Consider the following 14,185-nt stretch of genomic DNA (forward strand, 5'->3'; position numbering starts at 1 on the left):
ACACAATTACTCATAAGGCAGCTAAAGATAAGCTATCACAATTGCTTTCTTGATTATGGCCTTTTTCTATTGCATACTCAGGTACTTACACATGAATTGCGCATCTTTAGGGATAATTGGTTCTCGGCATGATCAATAGTTACGTTCCATCACAAATAAATAGGCATGGTAAATATGCTGACTGTTAAAGATAAATATAGAAAGAATGATAACGATGGTGAGCAGCAGTTGTAATAGTAATAAGGATGGTCCATGAGTTACATGAAAGTGTTAATGCAAAGGATATTAAGTAAAAAAATAAATAAATGATAGTAGAATTTTTTTTTTTTTTTTTTTTTTTTTTTTTTTCCTTTTTGAATCTTATAATGATGAAGCATGTAGTTTATTTCTTCCTCTTCCATAATATACCAAACTGGAAAAAAAATAAATAAAAAAATGGTGTGCTGCCAATACTCATAGCATCTGCTAGTGCTGTTATAGCAATCATAACTGTCAAGAAAAAATGCAGAAAAGAATTTTTAACTTTCATGATCTTCTATTAAACATAAAAAAAAATATACTTAGCACTGATGTATGATTCTATTGTCAATATTTATTTATTTAATGAAAGTTTAATGCTGCAACATTTAAGACATTAGTGGTGTATTCAAAATCTAGCAATAGCATGAGGTTTAGGAGCAAATGAGTTAATGATTAGGATAAAGTTACAGGTTGAACAGTACTAGAGGATAGTATGTTAGTTAAAAAAGTAAAGAAGGGGTGCTGATGGGGTATAGTATAAGGTAAAGGTTGATAGAAGGGGAAGGAGTTAAGGGAGTAGGGAGCATTATAATAAAGTATTGTGGCAAAAATCTGATTAGGATAAGTGGACAGAATAATGGGAATAAGAAAAAAAGAAAAGACCATGCAAAATTAGTTAAGGCAAGGGCAGAGAACCAAGGTAGAGGTCTCATTAGCCCACTCCTTAACAAGAAGAAGCTCGGGATTGGCGGGCTAAAGTTGACAAAAGAATCTTTATACCTTAATGCATGGTTACTTGTAATTAATTGTATTCCTGGGAATATCATGTATATCTGAATTTGATTAAAAAATCTTCGACACTGCTAGTGATACCCATTTGCAACAAGTCCTGATATTGCAAAACTTTACAGTATAATCTTTATACTGTGGTCTTCATCTGCCACCCTTAAAATTTTACCTGCATCTTTTCTAGTACTCTACTGAAGCACAAGAAATAGAAACAGAAATTTTGGATTTACATTAATTTTTAAAATTTTATATATGCAAAATATACCATCCTGTGTGGACAATACATCTCTAAGGGTATTAAAACAACAATTAGAAACAATAATTTCATATAAATGTGTCCATTTATCAAGTATTGCCTACCTGCCAGTTCAACATACCAAGTATATAATTTGTCAACCAATCAAGAAGTTTTAATTATATCTTGACTCAAATTCAATACAGACATAATTTGTATGATCAATTCCTGTATCTCTTCAATATATTGTTATACCACCAATCCATTTCCATTTAATTCCTAGACACCTGACCCACACTCTATGATGACTGAGTTACAATAAGGTTCAATACTTCAGTTTCTAGACATAAAAAACATGCATTTTCAATAACATTGAGACATTTAGTAAATGTAAACATAATATGCCCTTCACACTCAACCTTAATACACTTCCTAATATCTAGAAGAAAATAAATCACTGAAATTCATTAAATTAAAAAGAATTTAATTTTACATATAACCTCCCCTATCCACATAAACTGATGCTTTATAAGTGTAATATGAAGTTCAATAACATTCACCTAAATTATGCACTAATCTCTTGCATTCAAGTAGTATGTATGTTCTATTCACTGATTAATAAAAAAATGTTAGACAGTAGTCAACAATTTTACAAAAAACAAAAAGAAAAAGACTGAAAAGGATGTAAATATGTGTATGTATTTCGTGGGAACTTTCTCAAAAAGAGTTTTAACATCCATATTCAGGGTTACACACTCCCACACTATTATCCATATCTATATCATGATATTACTGGAAATGTGTATTACAAGTGATTACCAATACAAGTTTATTGCATCAAAATATATAACCGTAACATAATCCAGAAATCCATATTCAGTCTATCATTTAACATATTCTGCATTTTCCTTGTATAATTTGCAATATCTTAAGTGTGAATAAATATTCATAGAGTTGAATTTTGACAAATCAACTGCAAACTCAGATTTCTAGTTAATTACTTCAATGAATGGTTAACCCACTGGTGCTGAAGTGGCATGTACATACATGCCATGTCCACTGTGATTTTGGTTTATTCATTTTGTTTACACAACATGGCTACACAAGTGCTTAGTCACTAAGACATCAGTTACTAGTCCTCTTTCACATGTTTATCCTTTGTCTTGATTATAAGATTCTAATAGTACTGGTGAAAACATCATATATCATAATAATATTAATGATGTAATATAACAGAAAAAAAATCCTAAAAATTCAAAGAATGGGTAATCAAATGCAAACATGTAGGTCCTATAGAGGCACTCCTTGCTGGCTGAGCAACTGAGGAGTCGACAAATTTCCCAAAACAAAAACTTGTAGACATATACCCAACACCAATGGGTTAAATTTTATTGAATAATTTCACAAAAAGCTTTGGCCACTAGAATTATTTCCAGCTATAAATCTGAAATAAATTCCTTGCAAATATATCAGGGAATCACTCAGTTTGAACAGGAGTATGTATTTAAAGATTTTAACTTGGTACATGTATTAGGGAAAGTAACTTTCATAGTCATTTGAAAAATCTTGCTGAGTCTGTAAGGTCTTTTAGAAACTAATGTTATCTTCCTCAAAGAGAAGAACTGTTGCAAAATTTTGATTGCCTAAAAGTCCATGAATAACCAATTGTCAACAAAAGTGCACTTTTTTCAAAATTGGCAGCCCCTGAGTTGTCAACTTACTGGAGGCAAGCCACATCTGCACTGTGAGCCTGCATCTAGTGTGGAAGTGGAGTGTGCAACTTTGAATGTGGCTGTTAGTCTTGTGAAAGGAAAAGTGGATGCTTTATTACCATACTTTTAAATATAATCCAGCTTACATAACATTTTTATTATTATATAGAACTATAAATTTCATTGGAATTCCAGTGAATCCAAGTACAATAAAGCTCATACCAAAGACAATTGGTACCCAATTCTTATGAGTTCATGCCAAACTAATACCTAAATACCAAAAGCAAAAGGTACATTAAGTCATTACTGCAATATATTACTTTTCAGCACTTTATATGGTCAAAATTAAATTCTGTTACATAATAACTTCAATGGACTATGATACACAATTTTTATTATCTAAATAGTAAATAGTATTTAACAAAATTTGCATAGTCTCTTTCTTTCATAAAATACGGATTTGCTCTCAAATACCATAGTGATTTTCCAATGTTCCACATAGAAGGAAAGACGTCAATCTGAATGTAATGCAAATAAAAAACACTTTACCTTTAAAGCCAAAATAAAACATAAACAAACCTGAAGAAGGAACAAAAGATTGCATTTATATTACATTGAATTTATTGAAATTAACACAATGAAACAAACTCAGTATGATTCCTATACAATTTATATTATGATATTATATAAAAAAAATATAAAGATGTTGACTTGTGCACTTTTGCAAGAAAAATGTGGATAACAGGGATTATAATATATATCAAATATGCAGGTTAGTTTCCAATATAAAAAACAACAAAATTCTTCATTCGTAGAAGTACACAAAGTAAGGTCATGCCACTATACTTTCATGAGTAATATACATCAAACTTTTTTAAAACTTAAATACAGAAGAAACAAAAATAATGTATATGCACACATGTATATACAAGTAAATGAAAAAAAAGTCGCTTTGAAATGTTAATTGCAATTCAGGACAACAATATTGAATGAGAAGATCAGTTCCTTTTTTCTATGGTATTTTCATTGTTTATCTAATAGTTACATCTTGCAATTGCCCTTAATATACATTCACCTCTCCTATTTCTTATTACTGTACAGAATTTGGTTGCACACAATAAAATAACAGTATTTTTCATTACACTGGGACTTGTATTTGACATTGCAGTTAGAGGTACCAATTTGTATCATATGTTAAAATTTACTGTAATGTGCATAATTTTCTTTTGGCCTGCTGAACACTGATTCTCAAGTCTTGCAATGCATTCATTATTACTGCATATAAAAGTTTTGCTGAAATTCATAATGTAATTTGCATAATCAGGTACCCTTGTATCTACCTTGTATCTTAAATCTGTTCGATCTGCAGTCCACTAATCTCTTTTTGTATTTCAAGATTCTTTGGATTCCTTTTCCTTCTGAATATTTCTCCTCTTGGATCGCATTTCTTCAAGCCAAGTAACAATTCTGGTTTTAAGTTCAGTGTTTGGCTGAACTTCTTCCATGGTCAGAGGTTGTCTATTAAAAGGATCTGTTTGGTCAGAAAGCAGATGTCGCGCGATGGTCTGGCGATCACAGGTTAGCTATGAAAAAAGAAAGGGTAAGAATGGTGAACTAAATACTAACTTAACACTAATATACTTACAGTTTATTTTACTCCTTTAATATGGCGTGTATTACATTACCTTGTACTATGCAAAAACCTCAATATAAAAGTTTATTTTTCTGTATTTTTGTGACTTGCATTACATTTGATTAGTACCTAAGGCAAGCAAGTGAAAATGGGAATGGAAAAACACAACAGAAAGACTTACAGCAAAATAAACACTGAATCTCAATTTACATATACAAAGACTAGTAAATATCTGGGAGGCTTCGTGAAAATCCCATACAAGCTCATTATATCCTAGTACATATCATCCATCCACACTTACCTTTGATGATGGAAGGATGACAGGGTCAGTCATGAGATGAGACATGATAGGGTCTAGGAATTCTTCTGGAGCATCAGCCACTATGTCATCCTCTTCTGCCTGTACTTGTCCAGCCTCTTCTACCTTCTCTGCCACAGTCTGTAGCTCCTCAGCTAGACCCCTACGACCAATGCGACCTATTGGCAAAATAACAAACAAATAACCATTATCATTTGCATGAAAAATGTTAATTAAGAATTCATAAGAAAATATATTTATGATCATCAAAATTGTTGCAAATATGAACAAAGTTTTCAAGAGTAAATTTCTGAGACAAAGCATAATATTTACCCAATAGAGGACAAATAAAAATAACCAAATTAATAAAAATAAAAAATAACCAAATTACTTACATAACACATCCTGTGCTTGTGAGAATAACTTTGGTGAATATGACCTCCCATCAGCAGATACAGCTAAACAAAATGCAGCATCGGAATACAGATGTGTGTAAATAGTACAGATGTCTGTGACTATCTCTCCTGGGCGGAACTCATATTTCTCCATATCACGGACCTAGTAAATCAAGTAAACAGGGTTACAGAATGATAAGCAGGTTTTTTCCCTTAATCAATTATACCTTTTTGTATAATAGTGAATCATTATTATACGAAGTACATGATCACTACAGTGCTTTTCTGTCTGACAGAGATACATATCAACACTTCATCAAAAGAATAATGTAATTAGAGATAGCAGTTATAAAAGATGGTTCTTCAGGATTACCTTTAGATTTCTTTGCTTGGGCCCAACAAGAGTGGATAGAAAGTAGTTAAGCATAGCGGCCATACGGTCAACTAAAGTGGAATGGGTGAACATTTGCGGAATCTGCAACACAAAAAATATACATAAAAAATTATTACAGATTATTCTATTCAAGTTTTTCTGTTCTATTTTTTTCTTTTCAAAAAAAAATACTAGGTTTGTTTGTTAAAAGAAAAACTAAGCTTGCACACAACTAAACATCACTATATCATACTGCATAAACTGCAGAAATCTTATCTACTTATCACTATTCTCGTTCAATTAATGTATGTTTTACCTCTCTGGTAAGCCTGATCAGAGTTTTTATAGTGTGACCGCCTAACATGTTGTGGAAGCGAGCAAGCAGCATCATGTGCTGCATGTTGCGTTCACGCTCTGCACGTTGCTCTGTGGGGAGGGATGCCCAGTCACCTTTGTCTCTGATGGGCAATGAGATAATTTCATCAGTAGATTGCAAAACAACTCTATTGTATTTCATTCATAACTCATTTTTAGTCTTATATAATTGTCAATAATAGTAACAATCATTATTAAGAGTACATCTTCCATTAACCTCATCTCTAAACCATTCCAATAAAGTATCAGTTGAAAAAAATATTGGAAATTCTCTACTTCCAAGTAAAATAAATCCCAGAAGAAGTCAGAGTATTACCTTTCCATCTGACTCTCTCTCAGCTGCGACATGTAAGACAGACCCTCGTCCAATAAGAAGATGGCATCATTCATTAACAAGTTAACAAAACGTAAGAAAAGGGGTGGCTTGGCTGCTTCCATGTTGGCAAGGGCTTCATCTGCCAAATGAGTGAAGCTCTTTCGGTGTTTGGGGGATTCCCAAAGATACTTCATGACCTCATACCTAGAACAGACAATCTTATTATAAAAGGCAGTTTGCTCTTCTTAAGTGACAGAACATTTCTTATATTTAACCTGTTATGGACATAATTATCCTAGTTTAGCTGAAAAATTCTGCATAGTAATGTTGACACTTGTAGCAATTTTATAAATCACTTAAGGAATTAATTTACACTCATACTTACATAGGTCTTCTGTAGTTAAATTTATCCTCAAATGAGACACTCTGTCCCGTCATTTCAATACTAACAAACACATGTATGAGAGCTGTTACAAGATGTGAGGCTGCTGGGTGGGCAGTAAATAGCTGTTCTCTGTAACCAGCCAACAGTCCTCCAGTATTAGTACTCTCTGGCAAAAGTGTCTCCAAACACTCTGCCAAATGTGCACGCAAATGTGGGTTGTTCATGCGATGCGGGGAACCCATGAAGACAATTATAAAAGACATTAGATGTGGCAGCACTTGAGTACCAGTACTGCTCTCAAAAACTTGGGCACTATATCGTCTCACAGCACTGATTGTCTCTGTCAGCGTCTCAACCAAAAATTCTGGAATACAAGCAAGATAGACATGGTTTTCCACTTCCTCTGGTAGTGGAGCTTTTACTTCTCTTAAGCTGGTAGGTAGAGTAGGTTGATTTTGTGGAGTAAGAGCAATTTGTACCAGCCATTCTGCAGTGGCTGCTAAGAATTGCAATAAATTTTCTACCATTACAGGTTCAAATATTGCAGCCTTAAAGGAAAGGAGATTTGTGGTGCGTGTTTCCATGTGAGAGCGCATCATCTCTGTTGCTGGTGAACCTTGAGCAGAAGCTTCTTGCAACTCATGCTGCATCCGTCCTAGTTCCTGAGACAGCTTATGAAGCTTCTGTTGCACCACCTGTACAGAAAATAATTTTGAACATAGTTTATCAAAACAACACTATTTCTCTCATCAAATTGAAGAAATAGATTATTACAAAGAATGAATCTATGCAGCAAAAACCCCAATCAAATCTTGCTTATCATATGTAAAAAATAAATGCACTTGACATATAATTAAAAACTGAACTCCTTTTAAAACTTCTCTCTCACCTGAACCCCAAGGTGGAGAGCTCGATGAGTTAGGAAGAAGCAAGAACTGATGAACGAATATTGCTTAGGGTATAATGGTGGCTTGTCTTCTTGCTGCGGGATGAGCGTGGTCTGTCGCCCTAAATCTCCAGTGTATGCACCTACTACACCATTCTCATTATTCATTCTTGGGGCTGAACAGTAGGTTGGGTCAATCTGAAAAAATTTATTTTCTAAATTTATGTATATCATCAAACACTTGTAAAGAAAGTATTCATCTATGTAAATTGTCACAGCATAATTATCTAAACAAATGTTCATCAGATTTTTTTCTGCTATCAATAACATCAAATAGAAAAAAAGAGATAGAAGTGGTAGATGGATAGAAAGAAAGGTATTGACATGTTAACAGATAGATAGTTAAATATATATTTAAAGACATATTCAAGGCAATATGTTTTGGAACACAGTAACTACCTCCAGTTTACAAACAAAGTAAACATATGGAGGGAAAGCAAACAGCATCTAAAAAATAACAAACAGAGGAAGTTCTCTCACCTTTAAGAACTTTGCAGTATTGAGGTCTTGAGTGAATGGCTGTGCTAACTGCAGCATCACCACTCCCAGATTGACCATAAAGCCATCAGACACATACACAGCAGCTGCTAGAGGGTTTCCTCCTTGTACATGCCACAATCCAGCACGACCACTGTTTGATTCCAAGCATGACTCTACCCAGGTTAAGAGGCCATCTTTTGCTCTGGGTGATACCTAAATGATAAGGAAGAAATCCAAATTAAATTTGTTGATTAAAGAGGTACAAATATAAAGTACATTTATAAGTTACATAACTGCTTTATTTCATAGTTTCTATTAGGTAGTCATATTACCTTCATGCACAATAATAAATCACATTTTTGAGGAGGGGGCCAAATCTATTTTACAATTCATAGACCTAACAAATTTAAATTCAATCATAACACATTCATTGATGAAAACCATCTAAGAGTTACCTTCAAAAGGGAATAGAATATCTTATGAAGCCTGGCATTAATTGTGTTCTGTGCTATCCATATGCTGTTCTCCGTGTCTTTGTGGGTGTGGTTGGGTTGCGAGGATGGCTTCTCAAAAAATTCAAACTGTCCAGCAGGATGCTTGGGGAGGCAGGATATAGACAGGAGAGCCCCTAGGGGTGTGTTTTGATATCCTCGGCCAGAACGGTCTTGTGTTACTTCTGGCAAAAGAGGGAGCAAGAAATTAAATAGTAATCTTTCAAAGACAGTGACTGAACAAATAGCATCAAATAATAAATAAACAGGCATTGCAAAAATACATTACTGTCTACAAAATTGCGCAACTATAAATAAAAATACGAAAGAGTACATGACTTCAATGTAACAAGAATAAAAAGTTATATGATCAAAGGATATAAGTAATTTTGCTATGAAAAATACTATATTAGAAGGTTTAAGAAAAAATATATATATATGATAATAAATAAAATAAATAAACAAAACAATATTTGTGACTTCGAATTTTACCAAAAAAAGTTTTTAAAAAATCATAATAATATATACATAAGTACATAAACAAAAAGAATACAACGACAAAAATTATCATTATAGAAGACAAGTCCATTCTCTAAATAATATCTGCATTAGCAAATCATGATTACAACAACAGTTAATATGCAGAATAGACAGGAGTGAAGTATATTTTCCAGCAAAAATAAAAAGAAACCAACAGTTTAGTAAAATGATAGTAAACAATTTCATTATAAATACTTACTGTCTGGGGTTTTGGTGAGAATTTCTGCTATGTAAGGACATGAAGCATAAAAGTCCAAAACATCCACAAGCTGATAGTCAACTGTCATGAGTGAACAATGCATTAGTTTTTTTGTGATATTAACTATAACCTCGTCAAACAATGGAGGCACAGGAGTTCCCTGATCAGCAAGGTGATTGAGTAGTTTCTGAGTTAAGTCCTCGACAGCGGCCTCTCGACCCAAGCCTCTCAGCAGGATATCAATTAATTGGCGATCAGGCTGCTGTCCTCCATACAACTCAGGCTGTTCTAAGGCTGTGGCCAGGTTTGTAATAACTGCAGCTTGTACCTTTTAAGATATGCAAATTTTATAATTTAAGTACATATTTCTCAGATAAATCAAACAAATCACACTAAATCAGTAATCAGTGTAGTTTGAGTAAATACAATGCACTGTACAACATAATTAACTCAATAGACTACATATTTTGCTTTTTTTTTGGGGGGGTTTATAATTTATACTAAATCAACTTTGAAATACTACAAACCTACCTGTTGAGCCAAATGGAAATGTGGACTACTACGGACTGCCCAGCACCTACAGTACACCTCACAGAGATATACCACAACTTCAGACCTTGCAGCCTCTTCCCTCCCTCTGTTTCCATCGCCAACTAAGCAGGCATCTGGGGATTCCAGCAGAAGTCTCTCAAACATGACAAACTGGAGGGATTCTGGGTCTAGGTTTCCAGCATCAGGCAGTAGGACAAGAGGACGGGAATGGGGTCCTTCCCTTGTTGTAACTAGGAGGAGACTCTCCAGGAAGGATGTTACAACATCACCATCAACTGGACTAGTTCTTGGAGGCTCTTCTCTGTAATACAAAATTCTGTTGGGGTACTCCAGCCATAATTCAACAGACTCTGCATTTTATACTTGCTTCTTTCTATTTTTTTTAAACACTTTTCTCTCTTTCTGCTGCTGTGATGAACACTTAAAGAGTTTAATTTCTGAAGGAAAAAAATGTAAACTCTATACATGAATGCGTAGTAACACACTAAATATGTGCCATATCACCCTACCCACAATTACTATGAAATGCAATGTAATTGTGCATATTAAAAGACTAATAAAGGAAAGCTAGTACATATAAAGCAATAACCAAAAAGAAAGATATAAACACAAGGCTTACTAATTTACATATATTTATTCCTGAATTTCATTTGCCGTACTCATTATATCTTCTTATATATACTTATCTCAAATAATAGTTATTCATAATGAAGCTGTTATTAGCTTCCTCATAGTAGTTTTTAGCATTTCTCATGTAAAAATATGTTACAGCTATTACAGAGACACACAGTTCCTAAACCATTTCCAGTTCTCACTTGCATTTTTGGCACAGGCTTAAAATAGTATGGGACATCAGATTATGATCTTATGTAATTTCACAAACCAGTTCAAAATCCATTTCTTTCATCAACTTTTTATTCTGTTTATTTCTACTCTTCATCTCAAAATAATTATATAAAAAATAAAATAAAAATAATAAGAAGATAAAAATCAAATCAAATTAAAATTTAAAAAATGGAGATACACTTTACCTTTCCCCAGACTGCTGAAGCGCAGATTGTGACTCATCGTCATTATCATCATGCTGCTTCTGGTGTTCTGCCTGAAACTGCTCAGCCTCTTTTAAAGTGCTGAACAGCGCAGCAAATGGGTTGCTTTGTAGATCCTTAGACATCTTTACATTATCTGTAATATCCAGAATATTTTGCTATCTAAGAATTCAGAGATGTGCTTAGCTAAACATGTATTCTAGACTCTCTATTTGTGTCTACCTGTTGCACTTCTATGATAATAATCAAGTGTACAACCACACAGAGACAGGCAAAAATAAAGAATGCTGCATAATAAAAGAAGTAAACTGACACTCATTGTTGTATAAATTAACCTGTAGAGGTGAAGGTTAAAAGTATATTCTGATATCAAAAGAACTGATATGCTTGTAGTGATAAGTTATTGCACTGGTTTTCATGCCTGTTGGCGAAGACTAACAAGCCTTTATCATTTATGGTAAGATCAGAGTTTGAAGACTTTAGATATTTTATTATCAAACATCAGGGCCAGTCTAAGTTCTAACATGTCAGAATATTCATGGTAGAGGTTTGTTGGTCTTTGATTGCATCCCAAAGCAATGAAGGCCACAATCACCTGATTGGCTTCTATTAACTTTTATTCTTTTCAGTTTAACTGGTAAGATAATTATCAATTAATGTTCTTTTTCATCAAACTAAAAATCAATGTTCTTATCCCTAATAACTAAGTTCATCCTTTTCATTCTCATTATTATTATCAACAGTCTGGTTATTGGCAATATTTTCCAACAATCTAATTCATACTTTGCAAAGTAAGATACCTAGCTATAGTGAATTTTCACATACCAAAGAAAATCTATGAATTGCAAACATTTTTCAACCAAAACTATTGAAAGTGACAAGAAAAAAATTACCTGGTACCCTATTTACATATAATGATTCCTAAATTATATTTGCTTTCATTTTATTTTACTTCTTGTGTGGATTTAGCCCCCTGGAGATAACATACTAGTCAGGTTTGTTAACCCAATGCTACCAGGGAAAATACTGTGCTAATTTTTATTTATTTATTTATTTTTTTATTTTTTTTTTATATATATATTTTTTCGTGTGTGTGTGTGAAATGTCTCTGAACATAGATGGCTCTGCTAGTACTTAGCCACGAAGGAGTCAATTAGTAGACCTTGTGAGATTACCTGATTTCACCTTTCCTTGAATTGGCGGAAAAAACATATTTTTTACTAATGCTATGAATATTGATGTTTTTTTTATATTATAGACATTTATAATTACTAAAATGTTATAAACATTAGTTAAGTAAAATAAGATAATGTAAAATATTATCATAAATCAAGGAAAAGGGTAAATGGGCGAGACAAGCAGTACTCATATTGGTTCATTAGTGACTTAGCACAAGTGTAACCATCTACGTGTAAGAACAGTTAATAAAGTAAATTCCCAATGGGCACTGGGCGTACGTACATGCCATGGCCAAAGGCACTGGGATAAAGATGATCAATTTTCATAAAATAAGTGGTTTCCTGAGACCTTCTTAATACAGCAAATTAGTCTTACCATAAACTGTAAAACTACAAAATACGTTTATATGAATAAACAGAAAAATATCAAAATAAAAAAATCAAAGCAAACATTTTCGAAATTACAAGATCACTTTACAACACATTCCTGTGGATTGACGTCCATATTCCGCAATCAGTACATGTTTAGCATATATTTTTTCAACTTCTAAACAAAACTTATTTAAAAGACAATAAAGCCAGAGAATAGGGCCAATTTGTTTCCAAAAGGAACACCCACATTCCTAATTCACACTAACCAACCTCTTAACACGCACCTCTTTGAACTTCCAATAAAACCAAGTCCAAAACCACTTCTACCACTCATCTCGCCTAAATCAAAGAGCCACTTGACACCAAACTCACTCTATCTCGAAAACACTAAGCACAGGTCCTCCTCATGCTGGTCTTGTTTGGGTTCGCGGTGACGTAATGTTCTAGTCATGACGTGTCGTCTGCTCTCAGCTGACGTCTGCGTCCAACACTTCAGAAGGCCGAGCCAGGGGATTATTTACCTTATGCGAGGTTTATATAGTGTATGTTGTCCCGTCTTAGGATTTGTCTCGGTATACTATTATTTAATGCAGGTATATATATATATATATATATATATATATATATATATATATATATATATAATTTTTTTTAATTCTTCTCTGGTTGTGATATATCTCTTGGGGGTGCTAATGGTATAACACCAAGCTTAATGCGAGGAATATGGAATACAGGTAGTCGAGTCTTGAAATGTGTTTTGATATACTATGCAGTGTGATTTTTTTCCCGAAGGTGCTGGAGGGGGAAGCATATCATAAATTCCAAAGTGAGTGTTGTGATGTTGGAGATGGATGACTCACAACATGTCAAAGAGATTGAGGAAAGTTCTGCAATGTATAGGATGACAGGCATTTCGGATATGAATGTGTGACGTTTGTAGTTCTGTCTCACGTACTCCCAGCATTAAAACTAAATTTATGAAATAAAACGCACCCACATGTTTGTGTTTATTAATCACCTATCTATAAGTATTTATTCATCATCTCTCTCTCTCTCTCTTCTCTCTCTCTCTCTCTCTCTCTCTCTCTCTCTCTCTCTCTCTCTCTCTCTCTCTCTCTCTCTCTCTCTCTCTCTCTCTCTCTCTCTCTCTCTCTCACTTTCTCTCTCTCTCATCTCCCCTCCCTTCCTCCCTTCCCTCCTCTCTCTCTCTCTCTCTCTCTCTCTCTCTCTCTCTCTCTCTCCATATATTTATCAGTTCATGTTTGTCGGCCTTTTTGTTTATCTACATGTTCTCTCTCTCTTAATCATTCTATCTTTATATCACTCTGTTTGTATATCTGTCTATCTATCTATCTATCTATCTATCTATCTAACATCTTGCTATATGTTACCTCATCCTTCTGAATTGTAAGAACTGTAAACATCTGCCCGTGTTTTATAAGGGACCATGACGGTTTGCGTTAGTTTAAATGCTCAAGCACTCTCTCTGACAGTTTGCCTGACTTCACATGCTGTGGTTTCATTTAACAGTTTGAATACTTGCATATTATGTCAAGACGTGAACCACATGAGTACACAAAACACACACACACACACACACACACACACACACACACACACACACACA

The 14,185-nt window shown here is 33.8% G+C and overlaps 1 protein-coding gene across 2 annotated transcripts; it reads right to left on the bottom strand.

Annotated features, from left to right (window-relative positions):
• Positions 1-1,455: 1,455 nt before the first annotated feature.
• LOC119580353 (ubiquitin conjugation factor E4 A-like) lies at positions 1,456-13,035 on the bottom strand. 2 transcript variants are annotated; one of them, XM_037928459.1, is made up of 14 exons: positions 12,931-13,035; positions 10,991-11,144; positions 9,939-10,260; positions 9,408-9,735; positions 8,633-8,853; positions 8,178-8,390; positions 7,641-7,835; positions 6,752-7,446; positions 6,367-6,570; positions 5,992-6,133; positions 5,676-5,777; positions 5,303-5,465; positions 4,911-5,086; positions 1,456-4,559 (listed from the first exon to the last, which is right to left on the bottom strand). In XM_037928459.1, exons 2-14 carry the CDS (start codon positions 11,131-11,133, stop codon positions 4,368-4,370), a joined length of 3,096 nt encoding a protein of 1,031 aa, XP_037784387.1. In that variant the 5' UTR covers positions 11,134-11,144; positions 12,931-13,035; the 3' UTR covers positions 1,456-4,367. The 2 variants fall into 2 exon arrangements, with proteins under 2 accessions (XP_037784387.1, XP_037784389.1); XM_037928461.1 differs by having other exon boundaries at positions 4,368-4,559; positions 12,843-12,989.
• Between the last annotated feature and the right edge of the window lie 1,150 nt (positions 13,036-14,185).

This window comes from Penaeus monodon, chromosome 13 (assembly GCF_015228065.2).
Source record: "Penaeus monodon isolate SGIC_2016 chromosome 13, NSTDA_Pmon_1, whole genome shotgun sequence".
NCBI classification, from domain to species: Eukaryota; Metazoa; Arthropoda; class Malacostraca; order Decapoda; family Penaeidae; genus Penaeus; species Penaeus monodon.